At 38.1% G+C, this 22,391-nt stretch overlaps 1 protein-coding gene and 2 long non-coding RNA genes across 3 annotated transcripts in view; 2 read left to right on the top strand and 1 right to left on the bottom strand.

Annotated features, from left to right (window-relative positions):
* Positions 1–15,344, bottom strand: part of LOC148185681 (uncharacterized) — a 138,496-nt gene extending 123,152 nt beyond the window's left edge. Inside the window, exons 1-2 of the long non-coding RNA XR_015775800.1 lie at positions 15,146–15,344; positions 13,519–13,567 (exon numbers count right to left, since the gene is read on the bottom strand). This is a non-coding gene — a long non-coding RNA (uncharacterized LOC148185681). The remainder of the gene's footprint in view (positions 1–13,518; positions 13,568–15,145) is intronic.
* On the top strand, positions 519–5,855 carry LOC148185682 (uncharacterized). The gene is made up of 4 exons (XR_015775799.1): positions 519–689; positions 2,163–2,242; positions 2,552–2,587; positions 4,681–5,855. It is a non-coding gene; the product is annotated as an uncharacterized LOC148185682 (long non-coding RNA).
* LOC121961847 (E3 ubiquitin-protein ligase TRIM39-like) lies at positions 6,478–21,943 on the top strand. Its single transcript, XM_042511892.2, has 8 exons — positions 6,478–6,586; positions 8,411–8,883; positions 8,973–9,164; positions 9,783–9,878; positions 16,312–16,545; positions 18,217–18,364; positions 19,368–19,394; positions 20,150–21,943. The coding sequence occupies exons 1-8, from the start codon at positions 6,580–6,582 to the stop codon at positions 20,686–20,688; spliced, it is 1,716 nt and encodes a 571-aa protein (XP_042367826.2). The 5' UTR covers positions 6,478–6,579; the 3' UTR covers positions 20,689–21,943.
* The last annotated feature ends 448 nt before the right edge of the window (positions 21,944–22,391 follow it).

The raw sequence follows: 22,391 nt of genomic DNA, 5'->3' as shown, positions 1-22,391 counted from the left end.
ATATGAAGAGCAAGCTTACTGGTTGCAGAGGAGAGAAATGGAGTGAGTGGGTAACCTAGAGCTACATTTCCTTGAGAAAAAAATGTTTATTTGGGGATTATGGAAATTATAACGTAAAAAAGAGGGGGGTGTAGGTGCAACATGAGGGAGTTTAGTGTAAAAGTAAAAGGGGGGGGGGGGTTAAGATGGGAAAAACACAGCGCAGTGCCAGCAGAGACTCTGCCGAATGCTGGATTGCAGGGAAGGAGAGAAAAAAAACAGGAAGCAATGGAGAGAATAAGAGAGACAGCAAGGGAGAGGGGTATAGCTTCTATTTATAAACCTGAAAGAGAACCTTTTGGATTGGGTTATGGAAAATAAAACAGAGACAGAGGGGACAAAGGGGGGAGTAAAAAAGAAAAGCAGATGGGCGAAAAAAGATGAAAAGAGAGCTGGAGCTGCCAGAGAGAGAAAGGGGGAGAAAAAGAGGGGGGCGGGAGGAATACATTTACCTTGACTGACACTGCGACAGCGAGAGAAAGCAGAATCCCCCACTCCAAGAAATTGTAGCTCCACAACATCATGCGACACAATCTCTGCAGTGGGTTTGCTGGAGGGCTACACTGAATATTATAGCATGCACGCACAGATGCATGTCCACGTGCACGCAAATCAGACGCCAATGCAAGGCTGGGGTTGCAATTGTGCAGGTAGGACAGACAGATTTGCGGCTATGAGAAAAAGTTATTTTTGGGGGGGGTTAAGTTGTCTTTATACAATAATGGAGAAAAATTCAGCTTCATGTTTACAACTGTAGCTGGTGAAATAAGACGGAAAATGAGGAAAATGAAGCCATATAACACTATCATTAATATGCAACAGAAAAATAGAGATGCAGTGTTGGAGGATCAATTGCATCCTGCACTGCACTGACATGGCATTTTTTTTTTCAGAAGAGAACCTCTGGTGTCTCATTGAATGAGAATGGTCAATAATGTCAATATGCTGCAGTGCAAAGGAATTAATCATTTGGAGTGCTGGGGGGGGGGGGTATAATTCAAAGTTGTAATTAGAAATTGGACAAAATGACATTAACTGACTTCAACTTGGTTCTGCAGTATTTGTGCAGCAACTCTCACTCTAACACAACATTGACTACTTTTGGAAATGTTATGTGAATAATGTGCAGAATTTTAGCCTCTGCTATTGTTGTGCTCATACGTTGCCATGGACAACAGCATCAGCTACTGTATAGGGTAAAAATGTAACATGAATGTAAAGCGTCTGTTGGCAGAAGCTGGCGTTCCCTCACTGTCAGACCAAGGCCGCCCACTAGTGGTGGAGATAAAATATTGCAGCTTCTAACACATTTAACACTGTGTACTGAAAACTTATATAAAATATTTAAAGGTGAATGCAATACACATTTTATACAATCAGTTAGTGTCATACAGCCCCTTTAGCTGACCTTTATGAGATGTTGAATAAAACAAAGCTGCATGGCTCACTCTAGGGATGTCTATGTCTGTCAGGCAAACTGAAATGTCTCAACTACTATTATTATTAGTTATGGGTTGCAATGATATTCATTTCCAGGCAGGGTGATGTCCACTTAGTTTATATCAAGGTCAAAATTCAGATTTGTCCAATAGGCCTTTTTTAACAGCAGACACTTTTACCTGTCATAGTAGGAAAAGCACAGGTGTTACTAATAACACAAACGATGGCTCTGTTTTATGGTATGGAAACCATATATATCTGAGTTTAACTGATAATGAGGTAAGAAAAAATTCATTACAAAATTACCCCTTTGAAGCCTGAACTATGAAAAAATAGCCAGATTTTTTAGATGGATGTGTTTGAGCCTTTATGACAAAATGTAAAAAAAAAAAAAAAAAATAATAATAATAATAATAATAATAATAATTTGGTATCATATTTGATGCATCAGGCATTTATGGTAATTATTGATCACAAAAATGTTTTTAGAAACATTGCACTTGGAAAACTTCCAACTGATTTGTCATTTTTAATTCAAACAGGAACCTTTTTACCACCTTTTCCGTGTTTTACAGTGGGCAAAAACAAACAAACAAGTTTCTGTCCTCATTCAGGCAAAGATAGACTTGTAACAATATTTCTCCAGAGTTTTTCCACTTCAACTATTTTCATTTTCTTCCCAGATTCAGATGAAGAGGAGAGGCAGAGAAGTGGAGCGGTGATACTCAAGGTTTTTGTAAGGGACTATTCCCCAATAGCAATGGTTAGTATAAGTATAGTGGTATCAAATACAGTTAAGTATATTAAAGACAATCATTTGTCAATTTTACTGGCTAAGATTACTGTTATTAGTAGTAATATTTTGTGATGTTTTGTTTTGTTTTTTTGTTTTTGGGCACTTTGTGTTCTGTTCTGATTTTGTGGCTTTCAATTTGTCTTGTCTTTATTGTGAATTAAAAAAAGAGGAAAGAAATTCGGTTTCAAGTGGTTAAGTATCAAAAATTTTATGTGAAAATAAATGTGTCTCTCCTGATAAGGGTTTCCACTACAGCTATTTTTATTTCCCTCCCAGATACAGATGAAGAGGAGAGGCAGAGAAGTGGAGTTGGTGAGTCAGGATTGGCAAAAAAAGGAGGACTGAAGAAATCAATCACTCAGAGAAACAAAGCAACTCCAAACTTATCAACAGTGTTAAAAAAACACTTCTGCACTCCAGAGGAAGGACATTCAGAGTCTGCAGCTCTGCTCACCTGCCTGCACTCAGACACACCTGTTAGTGATCAGCCTTGATTACTTCCCCACTCTCTAAACCTGAGAGTGTCTTTACACAAAGAAACGCACCAAATATTCCCATACTACTAATAGTCCTACTGTTTAAGCAAGTACACAAAAAACACTCACAAATTAAGGTTATATCTTTAAGGGTTTGCAAAATCCCCAGAGACTGATTTTTATATAAATGCAGCATGCAACTTCATGCAGGGCAGCTTCTTAAGGTTGTTGAACTTCATTTAATTATTAAACAGATGAGGAAGTGGCTGTCAAACTAACCTCAACATGTACAACCTCTCCCTACGAAACCACTTAAAAGTGCCAAGAGGAGGAAGAAAATATGCCACTTGTTCATATAAACGTGAAAATGTACCAATCACAGATCATGTTTCAGCGGCTACACCCAGTCATCCAAACAAAGAAAACAGACCATAACCGATATCTGTCATATTTGAGCGGACAGCCAAGGAATGAGCAGGTATGGTTTGATATCTTATCCGTATGATAGGAAAAAACATCGACATTTATAATCATTAATAGACATGGGTATTGTCTTGAATTGGTAGGAAGTTCTTGCTCTCTCAACATCACTTTTCTTGTGCTGCTTTCAAATGACTTTCATAAGTATTTAACCCTTTGCACCCTGAGGAAATTGGTTTGATTTCTTTTTGAAAATATTGGGAAAAAGGCAATGAGCTATTTGGAAAGACATGTCCTGCAAACTGCAAGATAGATACAGATAGATTCAATAGAATTACAAAACTGTTTTTAAAAAAGTTGTGGGGGGGGGTCCACAAAACTACATGACATGACAAATAAATGAATAATAAATAAATGAATAAATGAATAAATGAAAATAATGAATTAATTTCTTCTTCAGCTGCTCATTCTTTTCTTCGCAAGCTTTTGAAAGAAATCAAGCCAGTTTGCTCAGGTTTCAAAGGGTTAACTGCATAGGAAAATTCAGACACTATTGTGCTGGTCTATGGTACATGACTGCAGGTTCATTTTTGTATTACTCTGCAAGCAGAAAACAAAATGTCAAACTGAAATGGCAATGCTAGGGTCAATAATGCAAGTGCCTGATAAGTTTTAGTAACCCTGCAGAGGTTTTTTTTTCTGTAACTCTGATCATATTTTAAGGGGCATTTAAGGGGCATCCCTGTTTATGAAGTGGATTTCTTGGGTTATATACGTACATCTTTGATCAACACAAAAGAGTTTATCAACCACAAGATTAGAAAACAGTCAGCCTCTGGTAAGTTTGAAACAAGGTCATATTACCAATTTTTGGTTTGTAGAAACTTAAAATGCCAACATATTATTCAGGCGACTGGACAGACATTTAAGAGTTCTTCATAAAGCATTTTGAAACAGCCATCAAATTAAATTACACAGTCATCACTACATCTACATGTTCCTTGTTGTTCAGCACAGTGTGCAGTTTTTGTTTTGTTATAGCGCCTGTAGAAGTTTTTTGGATGTGCGTAACCTACACTCCTGTTAGAAATAAACAAATATGTGATCATATTAGTTGCTCATTATTTCTGACTCTGTGCCACTGGCAGTCTTATGAGTGGTGTTATTTTGATGAAAATGCACATAAAAATAGAGTGATAAACTATGCTGCCACCAAAGGTGATTTGTACACTACAGGTGATCTGATGAATACAGCTATTTTTAGTTCTGTCATTTATCATTTAACACACAAATGCATCATTAATCACATAACTAATTATGGTCTATCTCCACCCTGCAGAGCTTAACAAAGTGCAGCAATTTGCAGGTTTGTAACCCCGACTGTCCAAACTGAAAGTTTTTATGTGATTTTTAATCAAATTCAACTTAAAATGTATCTATCTTAGACTCCATATCATTATAAGAATGAGATGAACATATTTAATTCTTGTGTCCTTTCTATTCTAACAGACAACATCACCATTGATCACAACAGTGCAGGGCCCAGGCTTATTGTCTCCGATAATGGGAAAGAAGTCAGACAGTCTCTAAAGAAGCAGAAGGTTCCTACTAGTCCAACAAGGTTTACTGAAAACCCTTTTGCGGTTGGGACAAAGGGTCAAACCACAGACAGACACTACTGGGAGGTCGGGGTGAAGGAGAAATCTAATTGGGTGCTGGGAGTCGCATCTGACATTGTGAAGAGGAGAGAACACATCACTCCGTCTCCGGAGAAAGGCTTGTGGACTGTAGGTCAAAGGGATGGAGGGCAGTATTTTGTGTACACGCAAAATCCATTCCCTTTAACGTTGTCTCCCCATCCCCAAAGGGTAGGGGTGTTTGAGGAAAGACAGGTGTCGTTTTTCCATGTGGAGGCCAAGACTCATATCTTCAATTTCACAAAGTGCAACTTTTCACAGAGGATTTACCCGTGTTTAATCCGTGTGTGGCGACATAAAAGAAGGAGGTAGCCCCTTTAAAAATTATGATGATAGAGATAACAAAATGAAAAACTGACCTAGATTGATCATCCAGAGCTTAGTGTTTAGTTTGTTTGTTTTTGGAGCATGGAAATGCAACACGGCGGACTCGGAGGACCCGCTCCCTACGTAGATATAAATGGCTCATTCTAAAGTAACGGGAGCACAGTCGTTCTTATTTTCACGTGTTTATACACTAAAGAAAATATACTTATTACATCATATTCAATTTTTTGTCAATGAATCCTAATAATAATATATAATAATAAATCCTACGCACAGAACCGTATCACCTTTTCGATGTGTATCACGATACAGCTACTGATATATTTTTAAGCTCAGTGTTGTTTGCTTTTATTTATATTCTTATTTCCATTAAATTTATTGTGACCATACTGACATATTTCCAGCTATAATGAGGTTTAAGAGTGGGGAATTTAGTGTTTACAATTCATTTTTATATATTTTTATACACTATAGCACTAGTAACTGATTTTTGTTATTTCACAGCAACAAAAATGGTTAAATTTCATGCTATGTAATTTTACTTTACTTTTTTGTTTTTAAATGCCATTATTTTGTATGTTTTTGTCTTTTTATGTATGTTTGCATCTTTCCTTGCATCATTTTGTTGTGCCTTTTTAAATGAGAAATTAGTTCATACGATTTCTAGTGTTGGTGTTTTGTTCAACTTTTTTCTTGATCCATTTATTTTAAATATCTCCTTTTAAGATACGTATATTTTAGGTATTTTGTGTGTTTAGTGTTTAGTAAAATTCCAAATGTTTACTTGATAAAGGTTTGGGGACTGACACTTTATATATAGTTTTTTTCCAATCTAAAATAAAAAATACCTTCAGTTAATCGCACATTATCCAACAAATATAGGTGTACATAAAGTACATTTTCATTAAAATATGGCCCCTGATATGAGAGTGACTTTTATCAAAGTTATAAAGCAGGTGAGTGCAGGTGGTTGACAGCAAGTGGGACTTTGATACAACCACAGAGTTTTTATGATTCCATAAACTAAGAGTTTAGTGTGACACACTGCCAGAAACTACAGAAAATTGTTTAAAACAAGAAAAAAACCTTCAGCTCGTCTACAACTGCTATCTTATTTCTGCAAGGGTCCCACTGAATTTTTTCAGTCCTATTCAAATAAAGAGAAACAAACCACAAAGCACTTAGTGTGGTTTTGCATATCTACACTGCAGAGCCATAGAAATCAGTGATAACAAAGGGAGGGCAAGTGCGGACGTTTGGGTGTGCCGCACTGAGAGTGGGAGGGCCAATTCAAGTTTCAGGAAGAGTGCAGCACCTGTCGCTGTGTGATTCATAGCAAAGTACATGAAGTGAAGGACTGCACTTCTGCACGTCAGAGGAAAACATGCAGAGTAAGTTCTTCTTTTACTTGTTTTTATTAGTGATGGCCTCTTTTGGCTGTGTAGAGGAGTGACAGACAGGCTTAACAGAGCAAAATGATGTCAGACAGACTTCTTTACAGCAAAATATTTGAAAAATAAAAACTCTGTCTGTGGCATATATTAATGAAGACCTAGAGCCGAGCTTATGTGTTTGTTCGTCTAACTATTGTCTATTTTAGCCCAAAATGATGCTGCACTTTGTGATATGATTAAATCTTGTCTAATTCAGTCCTCATTTGCTGTTACATAACACAAAAACAAAAACTACATTACTGTCAGTGAAAAATCTGACAAAACAATATTGTACATTCATGAATACTGATATAAAGTCTAGTCCATTAAGAAAACAGCAGCACTGGTTGTGTGTTGTAGTTGGTACAGGTTAAATTTCCAGTGGGAGTTGGTGTTTTCTTCTTTTGTTTTAAACCTGAGGCAGGTGCTGTGAGGTTGAAGGTCTTGAGTTTCTGCATTCCTCAGATAGTTTCTCACCTGCCTTTGACATTCTTTAATTTACTTCCTGCTTGTGTTAAAAGGCTTTGTGTTCTCCTTTGCTATATATCAAAAAAACTTCATGACCCAGTTCAAGATAGATATTATATAAGAAATGCTGACCTTTGACCCTGTAGTCAAACTGAGGGTTTCATATCTCCAGCACATCTCTTTGTAGTCTTTATGTATCTCTGTAGTTTTGTGTTTCTTTTTGGTAATTTTGTGTCTCTCGTTGGTCATTTTGTCTCTTTGTGGACATTTTGTGTCTCTTTTTAGTCAGTTTGTGTCCCTTTGTAGTCATTTTGTCTCTCTTTGTAGTCATTTTAAATCTCGTAGTCATTTTGTATCATTTTTGAAGTCATTTTGTGTTTCTTTGTGGTCATTTTTAAATCGCTTTGTAGTCATTTTGTACCTCTTCATGGTCATTTTGTGTCGCTTTGTGGTCATTTTGTATCTTTTTGTAATCATTTTGTGTCTCTTTGTAGTCACTTTGTGTCACTGTGGTCATTTTGTGTCTTCGTTTTCAGTTTGTGTCTCTTTGTGGCCATTTTAAATTTCTTCATGGTCATTTTGTGTCTTTTGGTAACCATTTTTGTATCTCTTTGTGGTCATTTTGTGTCTCTTTAAGGTCATTTTGTGCCTTTTGTATTTTGAGTTTCTCTGCAGTCCCTCTGAATTTCTTTGTGGTCAATTGTGCCTCTTTGTTGTTGCTATTTCGAAACATGTGCACTTGTTCCCGCTTACAGAAAAATAAAAGCAGCCAAGTAGTTTTATCTTGACAAAATTAAAAAATATATAAACCATAAGTTGTTGCATTAAAAATCACCAGAATTCAGGATCATTTGATTCTCAGCATTTTCTGCTGAAGGACGCCCAAACGCCTGTTTCTTATGTGCCTTAACCCCTGCCCCTGCCTCCAAAATTGAAAGGAAACGTATACCCATTAACATATATCCTCACTCTTAGACAAATATTAAATTATATATATTTTTATCTGAAAGTGCAACAGCTAGACTGCTGTCCTAGATTTCCATCTCAGGCAGTTTCACAGCAATTCACATTTCAGTTCATTTCTCATGACTCTGCCATGACTGCCGTGTGGATTGTGACTCATACAGGACATAAGGTGTGAACAACCCTCTTGGGTGGGTGACAAGACATGTTGGAGGTCAAACAAAGCTGGTAGTCTCGATGTAGTATTTTTAGATAGGGAATATTTTGTCTGTCTATTAATTGAACTTGCGATTTGCACATCTAATCTATGTTATCTCTCTGCGTCTCCCATTTCCTTCTTCTTTCTTGCAGGTATGAGCTCTCCGGGAGGCGGGGGCCTCTCTGAGGACCAGTTCAGCTGCTCCATCTGTCTGGAGGTGTTCGTGGAGCCTGTCTCCACACCCTGCGGCCACAGCTTCTGCAAAGCATGCCTGCAGGGATACTGGAACCACAGCAAGAAGTACCTCTGCCCCATGTGCAAGAAGAGCTACTCCAAAAAACCTGAGATGAGTGTCAACAGGGTCCTGGCAGAAATCTCCTCCCAGTTCCAAGGGCTGATGCTAGCTGGAGGAACTGGAGGGGCCGGGGGGAACTCAAAGGGATCCACACTGAATCTAAGCTCTCATATGAGCCATGGGGGCTCCACAGGGTCCGATGCTGGGGAGTTTGCCCGGGCAGGGGAGGTTCCCTGTGATGCTTGCATTGGGAGGAAGGTGAAGGCGCTCAAGTCTTGTGTGAACTGTCCTGGATCATTCTGTGAGGCCCACCTCAGACATCACAAAAAGGTCAGTTTTTTTAGGGTTATTCCACAGTCCTGTGTTTGTTTGGTCTACCTTTGCCCATTATCTCTGTTTCTCGTTGCACTCATTCCCAGGTGAAGTCTCTGATATCTCACCGTCTGATCGAACCCACTTTCCACCTGGAGGAGAAGATCTGTAAGAAACACGAACGTCTCCTAGAGGTCTACTGCCGCACGGACCACGTCTGCATCTGCACGGCTTGCGCCGAGGCCACGCACAAGTCCCATGACATAGTCTCCATTGAGCACGAGTGGAAAAAGAGGATGGTGAGCTGTGGCCACAGTTTGTTAAGTTTTAAGAAAGGCCTTTTTTCTTCCACCACTTTGTCAGGGATTTCGGTGCAAGATACCAACACCAAAATCCACATTTCATGGCAGTATGATACACCACTGGGCGGTGTCAGTTTGTATCATGGCTGGATGCAACTTTTTGCTGTGTTATGATACTGTACATTGCCAGTCAACCAGACAGCGCCTGACGTGGTCATGTAATAAGCCACCAGAACGAGTGTGCCTAAAGGGCGGGCAGGAGGTGTGGGGTATCGGTTTGATAAATCACGGACTTCCTCTCGAGAGGGTGGAGTTCGCATCCCATCTGAATGTAGAGCCAAACCATGATGTTTTTTTTCCCAAACCTAACCATGCATTCCTTTGTAGCCTAATTCTAACCACATGATTTGGTGACATCACAGTGTTGGATGTAGCATCCTGGAAAGTCAACAGCAGACACAGGGAGATAGGCGTAATATGCAGACATGGAAGTCCACTGACGAAGCAGCAATATGTGATGATTTGGGATCAGAACGTGTTGAATTTTCGAGATATAAAGTTGTCAAAATTGATTACAGTAAGCCACAACCCTTTTGTTTTAATTTTCTTTCACAGAGTAATTTGGGTAAGAAGAAGTCGGAGCTCAAACATTTGATCAAGGAGAGAACCAAGAAACTGGACGAGATCAAACAATCCATTAAAGTCATCAAGGTGAGTCGGTAGAGGACAACAACTCAGTCACCAGAAAAAAATGTCTGCATTTTAACAACGCTGTCGTTAACCCTTTGAAACTTAAGACATCACTTTTCCTGTGCTGCGCTCCGATGTCACAAGTATTTAAACGTTCAAATGCTGTGCAAATTGGTTTGTTATCTTTTCAAAACTTGTGGAAAAGGCAATGAGCAATTGGCCAAACATTTTCTGCAAATTAATGAGAATAAATACATTTTGAAAAACAAAATCTAGGGGGAAATGTCTAAACTATGTTGTTTAAAATTCTAAGAGCTATATATTTAAAATAATTCTTACAGAAGTACAAGACTCATTACTTTTACGTTTGTTTGTTTTTTTAGACTATTTCCTTGTTTGTTGGGTTTTTTTACTTGTTTTTTCATGTACTTAACACTTTTTTTGGTCATTTCTCCTGAAGTTGCTAATTGCCTTCCTCTATTTATTTTTTTAAATCAAGCCAATTTGGTCAGGTTTCAAAGGGTTAATGTGTGGTTAGATTCAGCACAATTTTTGCTTATGGTAAAAAAGTACTTTTTGCAATTTTAAAACATGCATGCCATGTGTTTTTGAGTCTGTGTTAATCAGCCAGTATTGCTGCTGTACTTCCCTTTAGTACTGGATGTTAAATATTTGCCCAGTGTACTCTAATGAAGCGCTGTAAAGCTTTATTTGCACTTCAAGCAGCACTCTGATCCAGGCATGGATACAAAACATGAGCAGGCTGTGGGCAGGACACACAGCTGTTACTGGGATTACAGATCAGCGTCTATACTGTAGATTTAGCTGCGCTCTGCAGGGAAATCTTTGACAAACATGTTCAGGATGTTGGCCACATCTTTCTCATACCTCTCGTGTTCTGTGGTGAGCACAGGTGAATGCTGTTTGTTTTTCTCACACAGACTCAGATCCATGTCTGAGGCCGTCCAACCGGTGCAACTAGGGTATGCATTTACCTCTAGTTTCCCACACCCTGTTTTTACCCTCAGCCTCATTACAGTAAACCCTACCACAAGGATGAGAAATGAAACATGAAAAAAAGACTCTAGGTAAAAGTAAAAAATAAAAAAAATAAAAAGTTCACTTTAAACAAACTAAATATGTCAAGTACTGTCAAATCAAAAGAATCTAAACTAAATCAATGCACATTTTTACATATAATTAAGTGATGATTTCTACACGAAACAGTTTTTTCCCCACTTTGCATGAACTTATATTTTTAGCCTGGCTTAAGCCAAAATTTTAAACTAAACTAGTAAATAATATTTTGTATAAATACAATAAATAAAAAACGAATGATGCGCATCAACAGTGTTACACGTAACTGAGTTACTTTTCTCCAAGTTAAAAATTCTTGGACCTTTAACATCAACAATTACATGTTATCAATTTTGAGTGCTTGACAGATTTAAAGTGCACAGTCGACAATTCAAAAAAGATACATATGCAACTTTTTACAACTTCCTTTTGTTTCACATTAAGATTTGTGGTATTCAGAGGCTCAAGTGCAAAAAAATGCTATCAATTAAGAGCAAAACAGAAGTAAAATTTCTCCGTAAATGAAGAATTAAACTGCTTTTTTGTTTATAAGTTAAAGGATTTTAATTGTAGCTTTACAATGACTGAAATGTTAATGAGGTTCTGAATGGCAAATTCCCCAGGTTGAGTGCGGCTCTTGGTTGCCTGCTTGGGGACATTTTTATCTACTTTTACAGATACAAAGAGGATCCAGTTACCAGAGGGTTGAATATCAGGATTTTCAAATCTGTGTGTGTGTACTACATACACACACGACTGCACATGAGCATGTTGCTGTGTGTTCAACTGATGCACTGATAGACATGGAAATAAAGAAAAAAAATAAAGTTCATAGTGCTGAAAAAAAAGGGGAAAAAATGCTTTAATCATAATTTTATGTATTTTTTAGAGAGTAAAACTAAAGTAGGGATTGAAGATTAATGTTAAAACCTGTGCTGGCTAAGTTTGCCATAAAAAGTTTGGTAGTTTCCTTTCCTCAGCAAAGGGAATACGTAACCTGTTAGTCCAGTTGTACAAGTGAGCAATAACCTTTGAAACCAGCATTTCACAGGTTAATTCGATGGACTCTTATAGTAGTTAACAGTATTATTTTAGGCCTAACCCAGTCAGAGATATGGAAACAATGTAGACAACAGACGCTTTAAGGTTATGCAAATATGTATCACACCCTCAACAACAAGGCAGTTCACACTGATTTATATGTAAGACATTAAAAGGTATTTATGCAGCTCCATCGCTCTGACATCACTCTACAATTATTGACATGCCTACAGGTCCTGTGTGTCAATGTGTGTATTTTTGATGTATCTGTGTATGTAAGGATTACAAAAGTGAAAAAAAATTAATTTCCCCATAGAGGGATTAATAATTAAAAATATATCATTGTATCAATATTGATTCAGCGAAAAAATATAGAAGCATAACAGACAGTCCTCGCACAGCGGCCATACAAGATCAGTCCAAGAGATAAGTCAGCACAGCGGCCAACCAAAAACACATGACAGATTTTAAGAAAATAAAAACACTAGATATTTTGTGTGAGAGGCAAGAGAGATGAGCCAGAGGTAGTGATAATAGAAATATATTTGGAAAGATGACGGAAAGACATTGTACGGTGATATATGGAGGGATAGTCATGACACAGCGGCCATTAATGATAACCAAACAGACATGTAAGCGCGGCGGCCAACCAAAAACACAACACAAACATGAAAAATAAAAATGGCACTTACTTTTTGTGTACCTTGCTGCGTGGCAATAGCTCAGACTGTAGGGAAACTGGAGGACGGTGCCCTTAAGCAAGGCAGTGAACCTCTAACTGCTAAGAGCTCTGAGTATGTGTCAGCTCCATCAGTCTAACATCTCTCTGCAACTAATGCATGTCAATGGGTCCTGTGTGTGCATGTGTGCATGTGTGTGTGTGTGTAATAAATAATAATAGAGTGTAATATTCAGTTTTGACAATTATTGTATCACATAGATCTTAACAAATAGATCCAAGCGGATAGACAACAGATAGTCATGGCACAGCGGCCATGACAGATAATCAAACAACCCAAACACAACACAAATCGCCACCTCAGCATTATAGCTGACCTTTTTGTCAAAGTTATTATTCTTATTCTGTGATAAGTTAACATTATGTTAGGTGCTTAATAAAAGTTGCATGTATTTTTGGACTTTTTATTTAGAAAACAAAAAAAAACATTCTTATTATTTTTGCAGTTATGACTGCAAAATTTTGAAACTCAATATCTCAAAACCGCTCAGAATGCAGATAGAAACTCATAATTTTAAGGTGGCAGAATGTAAATGACTCTTATATCTCAGGGCAGACAGAGAGATAGAGAAGAGATATAGAGAGATAGTCATGGCACGGCGGCCATATATAAATAAAGAGGGATGAGAAATAGAGATAGACAGGGGGATAAAGTGGGAAAAAACAAAGATTAGGGATAGTTACAGAGATGAGTGATGGATAGTCATAGCACAACAGCCACGATCAATAATCAAACAGATGGGTCAGCACGGCGGCCAACCAAAACCATGACACAGACTTAAAGAAAATAAATATGGTCCTTACTATTCGTAGATCTAGTTTGGCAGCGGTAGCTAAGTCCAGTGGAACTGGACTGTTAGAGAGACAAAGACAAAGAATAAGGAGATATAGAGGGATAGTCATTGCACAGCGGCCAAAAAACAACAGAAACATAAGGCCAATTTGCACAGGACTATTATAACCTAGGGACCTCATGTTGCGTCGAAATTACCCCCCTACATCTGTGTTTCATGGAGCGCATTCACACAGGATAAGCAATGGCTGGAAAATTTACTTACAATATAATACTAAATTTGTAACACAGTAAATGTATAATCTTTAATACTTATATCTATAATTTTTCCTTGCAAAATGAGATGACTGATAAAGAAGTACTTATAAAACATTTATTGATATAACAAACAAAATGTGTCTATTTAAAACTATGTACAAAAAAAAAAACAACTTTATCCCCCACCACATCAGCTGAACACAAAAACAAAAAAGGGGGAATATCAACTATATAAATATCTAAAATATATATATATAAATAAATTAAAACAAAATTTAAAAAAAAAAAAAAACAACAAAACATATTCCATTACTTATTTTTTGGGTAGTAGCCTCCGCTGCCAGACCATGTTTTCAATAATTGTAATATCACCCTGGATTTTACCCTTAAATATGTAATCTGTCATGATGATTTGAACTATGTTATTAGGGTTGTTTTTTTTAGTGAAATTCTTTATCCATAAACATTTTTTTAGGTTCACACCCCTCTTTCAATCTTTACTGGATGGATTTAAATGCAACACTTTGCTCTCTTGCTTTTACAATTTTTTTTAAAAAAGCAACAGATTTACAAAATTTGATATTATAATTATTAATTTATTCCTCAGCCTTCTTGCTCACCAAAATAACCTCCATTAACTGATGTTATTAAATTAGTACGCCAGCAATGTAATTTGCAAAAGATTCTCTAAGGTAATATTTATAATATCTTCATGGCCAGGCTTAGTCCCCTACCACCCTGAAAGCATGAATGAAAATAGCTTACTTTAGCTAGCTGTTAAGAGGCTAACTTTACACTGGTAGGTTTCATTTGGAAACAAAGGCTCGGTAGCATTTACATTAAATTGGTTAAACTTGATTTATAAAACTTCACCATAAGTTTGTGTTTAATTTACAACTGAGTGTATGGAAGTTGAAAGTTATTGTGGTTTGTTAGCAACAGTAGCCTAACTTGTAGAGGACCTTCTAAAAACAGAGTGTTTCTTCGTGAATATATGATTATAAAAAATACTGAATTATCTCTGTTTGATGTTACAGTACGGCATGAGATCTCCTTTAAGTTTATTAAAGGGGTTAAGTTAAATATTAAGCTCACAACTTTTAGGTTATGGCTTGTGAGTTAGCTAGCTATCTACCATTACCTTAATCATGACACAGCACTGCATCAAGCCGGCTCATGTCAGTGGTACTGAGGTTACTAAAATCAGTCTCAAATTGTCCAAAATACACTAGTTTTCCAATCACAGAGAAACAATTTTCACCACAGTATAACATTATAGCTTCAAATACACCAGTAATATATCAAAAAGAACAAATAATACTGCTGTTTTTCACCGCAATAATGACACCGAAAATGTTGGAAGATTTCTGAAATACTCACCAAATGAGAAGGATTTCTTTAAAGGTTCCAGAAAGTAAATGGTCCACCTAGCTAATATTCAGAAGGTTCCAGAACGTTAATGGTCCACCTAGCTAATATTCAGAAGGTTCCAGAACGTTAATGGTCCACCTAGCTAATATTCAGAAGGTTCCAGAACGTTAATGGTCCAACTAGCTAACGTCCAGAAGGTTCCAGAACGTTAATGGTCCACCTAGCTAATAATCAGAAGGTTCCAGAACGTCAGTGGTCCACCTAATAACATCCAGAAGGTTCCAGAACGTTAATGGTCCACCTAGCTAATATTCAGAAGGTTCCAGAACGTCAATGGTCCACCTAGCTAATATTCAGAAGGTTCCAGAACGTTAATGGTCCACCTAGCTAATATTCAGAAGGTTCCAGAACGTTAATGGTCCAACTAGCTAACGTCCAGAAGGTTCCAGAACGTTAATGGTCCACCTAAATAACATCCAGAAGGGTCCAGAAAGTCCAGCCAGCTGAGGGTCCAGAAAGTTCCGTGAAGTTAACGGTCGCAATTTCAAAATCGGGCGTCCATAATATGAGCGTGACGCTATCCCTCTCTCACTGACATGCGCAGTAGGTCAGTCTGACTTAGGAGATACTGAGCTGTTTACATTTGTCCCATTAAAAAAACCACAAACACATCTGGATATAAAGGCATAACATAGGAACTGACTAAAATTAGCTTTAGTGGTCATCCAAAGAATGTCTATAAGCAGTGTGTTTTTATATTCTATATTTTAGTACTTAAACAGCAATCAGAAAGTTCAGAAAACTTCCATATTTGCTGTATGAGGCCGTATTTTCATTGCTGTATTTAAATTAGGACACACAGGGGGGATAAAACTGGAAAAACAAAACTGACTCACTAAATCACATGATTTGATGTTTGTTGGTCTTGGGACAGTGGCCTGCAGCTTGGCAGGCGTCCAACTAAGAAACCCCAGTGACATCACTGTGACATCATCACGTTAGTTATTTCCGTGGGAAAACCCCTTCAGCGCCACAGAGGACAACACACACCACCAACACACGCTTTAAACTTGGTCTCGAGGTGGATTTGACTTATGTTGAGTCCTGTATTTATTGGTTGTTGTTTTTTTGTAACTTAAATATCACATTCACCTCCTGCGCTCCGTCGTTTGCAGGCCAGCTCTCAGAAGGAGCTGGAGGAGAGCTGGCAGGTGTACGCAGAGCTGCAGCGCATGGTGGAGCAGAGTCAGGCGGAGTTGGTGGAGCTGATCGCCACGAGACAACGTGAGGCTGAGCGGCACGCTCAGGAACTGGCCCGAGGTTTGGAGAATGAGCTGAGCCAGCTGAGGAGGAGGAGCAACGAGCTGGAGGCCTGCGCGCAGACCCAGGACAGAGTGGTCTTCCTGCAGGTAAACTACAGACACATCCCGCAGCAGCCATGGAGGCCGAGCCCTTTAGAAACTAATCACTAAGATCTAAAGTGATTTAATATGTTTATGTTCAGATGGCATAAAGCAAAGGTGTAGGTTTCATTTCAGCATTGGAAGGTGGGACTGTTAGGTCTTCTGTCAGAAAAGTGAGTGTCAAACACTTAATTTCCTGCATTTTTGTTAAATTTTATGCACCAAAGTGTGTCTATCTGGTGCAATTTCTGATGTAAATGGAGTTATTTTCTAAAATAATAATTAAAAAAACTCAATTAAAGGCTGCATATTGTAAAAAGTCAAACTACCTAGGCAAAAATCAAAAACATTTAAGGCAACAACCAACTTCACAAGAAATTACCCAAAATGAGCAAGGAATTAGTAAAAAAAAAAAAAAAATACAAGAAAAGTTCTAAAAAAAAGTTAAAAAACAATAACCTCCAAAAATGGCATGAAACACTGCTAAAATTGAAATGTAATTAACATTTAAATTTGTGATTAAATAATTATTTTCTAATATTTTTCTCTGTGTCCCTTTACCGTTTTTTTCTCTTTTTTAAATACTCATTTTCAGGTTTTTTTTTCTTTTCAGTTACTCATTGCCTTTTAATTCATGTTTTTGAAAAGAAATCAAACAAATTTGCTGACATTTAATAAATTTAAATGCATGTAAAAGGCCAATGTGGTTCCAAGTTTAAAAGGGTCAATGTAAAGCAGGTAAAATTGAGTGTTTCACACAGAAGGAGAAAGCATGTATATTCTGGCAGGCAATATGAGAAATATAATGTGTTATTTTTCTGAAAATGAGCATAAAATGGAACCTTTAGTGTCCCAATTTTCTCTGGCTTATTGATGGCACTTCTGATGATCAATATTTGAAATGAAGACCCCACTCCAAATGCATTTTTAAAAATGCATGCCTGCATATAAATCATTACTTCATAAGTTATTTTTCCAGTGTGTAGCCTGCATACACAAACACACTTAATATGCATTTAGGACGCAGCAAGGGAGCTAATTAGTTAAAATGCTAAAGAGACACTGATGTTCCAATTACAGTGATGGAAATCTGAAAGAGTCCACATAAACAGACTTTATACTTTTATTAATAATGTTACCAACCAGGCTGTAATAGCATATTTTCTTTAAAATATCTCTTTTTTGTTTTTGTGTTAGTATTCATCCAAATAATATCCACACAGCCAATTATCCTGTGGACCTCCAGCTCTGGTTGCTAGGAGATCTGTAACACAACATCAAAAGCGTCTACGCACAGAGCCAGCTGTTATGGAAGTCCCCCCTTGTGTGTTTACCCTGGTGTGTTTATGTTGATAAAATGTTGATTTTTCTCTCATGAAAGACATCTTTGAAGTTGGATTTTTTTTCCAGATGAGAAAGCAAAGGCATAACTCAGTGTTTTTGGAAGAAATAAATTGATAGTATGCAGACAAATACATTCATTGTAAATCCTCTGATGTAAGTTTGCCTCTTTTGTTATTTATAGCAATAAACCCGCACACTGTCAAGATGTCTTATCCTATAAATCTGTAGTAATCATATTTAGTGTGTCCTTTTACGACAGTCTTTATTTCCCCTGAGGGGTCATTTAATTTTAATGTTCTACCCTCAATAACCCTCCTCTTCTGTTTCCTGTAGCACTTGGCGACGCTGCCACCTCCGCCTGAGCCCACTGATTGGTCAGGGGTCAGCGTCAACACCGACCTCTACCTGGGAACCATCCGCTCCTCCGTCAGCAGCCTCATAGACAAGTTCCAGGAGGAGCTCAAGAGACTGTACGGGAAAGGTGCGGGCAGAAATTTCTCTCTCTGTTACAATAAAACTAATTTTTTTTTTTAAAAAAAGGATGTAGTGATGTGTCAAAAAATAAAAACAAGTAAATAAAACAGGAAATTATCTGTAATATAATGACCATGAGCAGGTTTCCGTGACAAACCGACACAGCTGGACAAAAAATTTGAACAATTTTGTAACGTAATTTCGGCAAATGCAATTATGATATTTATAAATGTAATTTTTCCCTAGTTTTTCTTTTTTTCTAGACATTTTTCCCAAGCTTTTTAAAAATAATTTTCAAAATCAATTAATTTGTTTGTAATTTGTGGACCATTTCTTACCAAGTTGCTCATTGCCTTTTTCCCAGTGCTTTTTGAAAAATAAATAAATCACACCAAATTGGGTTCAAAGAGTTAAATCATCTAAAAGCAGCACAGGAAACCGGATGTCGTTCCAGGTTTCAAAGGGTTTTCATGAAGCCTGCAGGTAGAGTTATTTAAAGCCTTGACTGGATTAATAGTATTCTGGTGGCGTGTGTTACCACGTATTATCGCTCAAAGGAGCCCAAGATCTGTGGTGACGCGCTTGCTTTTTGGTGTAATTACCAATCCCACCCAACATGCTGCTCTGTGCTGTATTATGTGCAAAGTTACACTAAAATCCATCCTCCCTTGTCAAATACTGACTACACTTCCTGTGCAAAATCCACAACAGGGATATGTAGGTCACTGTACGAGCACTTTGAAATAGAAAAGTGACTCATCAGTGCGCCAGCAGCCCTGCACCGCACTCACACGTTCACACATTCAAGATGGTCGGACAGATGGAGATAGTGTTGATGCCACGGTTCACCCGCATGGACTCTGCGGAGATCTGAGTGACAGCAGCACATGTCTGCAGCATTTACAGCTCTGGATTACATCTACATGTTTACCACCCACACGTGCCATCTGCTTGACTTTTTGGCTGAATGTCTTGCTGACTTGGTCTCTCTCTCTCTTTCTTTCTCTCAGAGCTCCGGAAAGTACAGAACTATTCAAGTGAGTGAAATTTCAATTATCAGTTTGGTGTTCAGTAGTTTCCATGTATGTTTTGATTCGGGCAGGGAGTCGGGCTGTTTCTGAAAGTTCTTGACAATGCTGAGCAGTGCAGTTTAAGCTTAGTATGCTCAGTTGTTCTTTGTCCACATGATGGCGCCATTTCTTCACAGCACAGATGAGCTCAATCGAAGGTCATGCATCGATTTTTAGAGTCTAAAAGTCACTTTCATTAACAAATATTGTGCTTTTTATGCCACTTTAGTAAGCGAGATTTATATTACATTAAAAAATATGATGGATTATTATGGATTACAGGCCCTGCACACCCATAGAGGTTTGCAGTTACTGTGACGCTCAAATTGGAGTCATGTAAAACTATGTTAGCTTAGCGGCCTTCCATTAAGTCAGTGGTGCTGCTATGTCGGCGAACTTAATTGATGTGTGCTGATACTGGCAAGCTGAGTTGGGCATACGCCATTTTTTGTATTGGGACCTATAAAAGGAGGAAATAAACCTCCTTAAAAAGATAATTAAATTCATTAAGATATTTGTAAAGCTGTTTATCATACTTGCAATTACTTCCATACTTCCAAATTTAGTCAATCCAAAAAAGTTTAAGATCAAACTTTAGGTGCAAGCGTATTATCATTTTTATGCAGACGATGTCATTTTTTCACTGTTCAAACATGTTCAGGCTTCGAAAAATGTATCCAAATTATCATAGAAAAGTCACTGATCTGCTCTTTCCTGTCTAGGTGAGGTGATTTTGGACCCCGCCACAGCCCAGAAGAACCTGGTTGTGTCCGATGACGGGCGCCAGGTGAGATATGAAGAGCGAAGGACCACCCACTCTGAAGGTCAGAAACGCTTCAGCCCCGCCCTCTTCGTCCTGGGCCGCGAGGGTCTCAGCTCTGGGCGGCACTACTGGGAGGTGGACGTGGGGCGCAAGACGGCCTGGACGCTTGGCATGGCCAGCGCTTCAGCCCGTCGCAAGGGGGAGATCAAGCTGAGTCCCGAGGGCGGATACTGGTGCCTGTGGCTCAAGAACGCAGAGGTGAAGGCTTTGGCATCGTCCCGACTGCCTCTGCTGCTGCCATCCCAGCCCAGTAAAGTGGGGATCTTCCTGGATTATGAAGGAGGCCAGATTACTTTTTACGATGTGAAGGCGCGGCTGCATCTCTACACCTTTGTTGACACCTTTAATGAGAGTGTGTACCCAATATTCAGCCCCTGTCTCACCCAGGAGGGAAAGAACTCCTCTCCTCTCGCTATAACGCCTGTTAAACACACCTGAGACTGACAGCCAATCAAAAGCTTGGCAAGTTAATGCATGGGTTAAACACCTTTAGGTCAAAATAAGTTTGCTGCAAAGTGCAGAAACTTTAAAAAAAAACTGAGCGGATTTCATCCTTTTATTTAAATTAACCTCTCAATGAACCGACTTTATGATAGAGACTTGCTTGCAGAGCACTTTACCGTAATCAAATTTCCAGCTAATAAAATCAAAACAAGTCATTTTATCTATCAAATTTATCAACTACAGGACCTTGTCATCATGTGGGCATTTTATTGTATTTGTTTAAGTAAAATCAGGCTCATTACAGATTTCATAAAGTCTGCTGTCCTGGCCGCTGTATTTCTTGTACTTTCAGATTAAACGAAGCCAAAATGTAACATGGATGGTACTTTTAGAGCTGCCCCCTGAAATCATCTGTCGGAGACCCTTCAGTCAACTAAAACAGCTTCAAGTCGTGTAGTCTTGCCTCTGATGATGCACAGAGGGTATAAGATCAAAACAAACTTGTTTTTAAGCCTTCAGCAGAAACAATTTGTAATTTTTTTGTGTTGTTTGCAAGCGCACTGGGAATATCATTTGTTCTATCAGCATCAAGGTTGTTTTAATGTGTTAACGGGCTAACTAGCGTCCTCAAACCGTGCTGTCGGTCTTCCTGTTGCCTTTTTGAAATGACAAAAATACAACTGCCTGCTGGTATGGAGAGTTATTTCTTCACACACGGAGGCTGTAGCATTTGTGTTGTGTTTAGGTGCAACTTTTAGGCAACATGAGGCGGTGCATCAGTCGGCCTTCATCACCAAGAGTTGTTTGACGTTGGATTGGTGTGTCTGGGCCTTAAAGGTACTGTTACTGGTATTGTCATTTTTTAACAATACTCAGTCCTGTACCAGAGAGGATTATAAAAGCCAGATTGGACCTGTTGTTCTAATTAATTTCAGCCCTGGCTCATTTAAAGAGAGAGTTGAATAATGCTGTAATTCTGGCACTTTCCTTACTGTTTAAGTCTGTGTTATCGTTTAGAGGTTTAAGCAATAAATTTAAATATATGTAAATTTACTGTCTGAAGGTTTGGGCTTGCCTGGGGGACCAAATAAGATATTTTTGTACATACTGTAGAACTCTGACATTGTTTGCAATGGGCATTTTTTTTAAAAACTTGTTGTTGATCCAGGACCATGGAGCTTTATTGTGTATTTTTGTATGATATTTTTTCTTAACTTTATCAATAAAGATGATCAGTCACAAAAAAATACTGAATTTAAATACTTTTTTTTCCAACTAGTTATTCAGGGATTTGCCTTTTATCTTTTTTCTGTATCTGAAGGGCTTGAACATGCTCTGGAGAGATGCTGGAGCTTGACTATTTATATATCTATATCATTTCACTAATAAATGACTTGTATGAGACTAAATTGTAAACCTCCAAACAGATTAAAGGCAAACTGTACAATCATTTACCATACCTGCAGGACAAAATACACCTTACAATATATTTAAGAGCCCACCAAAATAATGAAGCTTGTGATGTTTTTGACTGGTGACACAAATCAGACACAAAACAATTATAGCCATTAAACATAAACACTGACTTCATCTCAGGCACTCTCAACAGAAGTCAAACATAACGAGCTTCAACAAACTGGAACTTGGATGTTTTTGTTGTTATCCCCGGACTGCTGTCCAAAGGGTTAAAGTCTTTC

The sequence above is a fragment of the Plectropomus leopardus genome, chromosome 23 (assembly GCF_026936395.1).
Source record: "Plectropomus leopardus strain MGB_pleo_1.0 chromosome 23, ASM2693639v1, whole genome shotgun sequence".
In the NCBI taxonomy this organism is placed as follows: domain Eukaryota; kingdom Metazoa; phylum Chordata; class Actinopteri; order Perciformes; family Serranidae; genus Plectropomus; species Plectropomus leopardus.
Note: the sequence above shows the minus strand (reverse complement) of the source record. Positions and strands in the feature narration are given on the sequence as shown.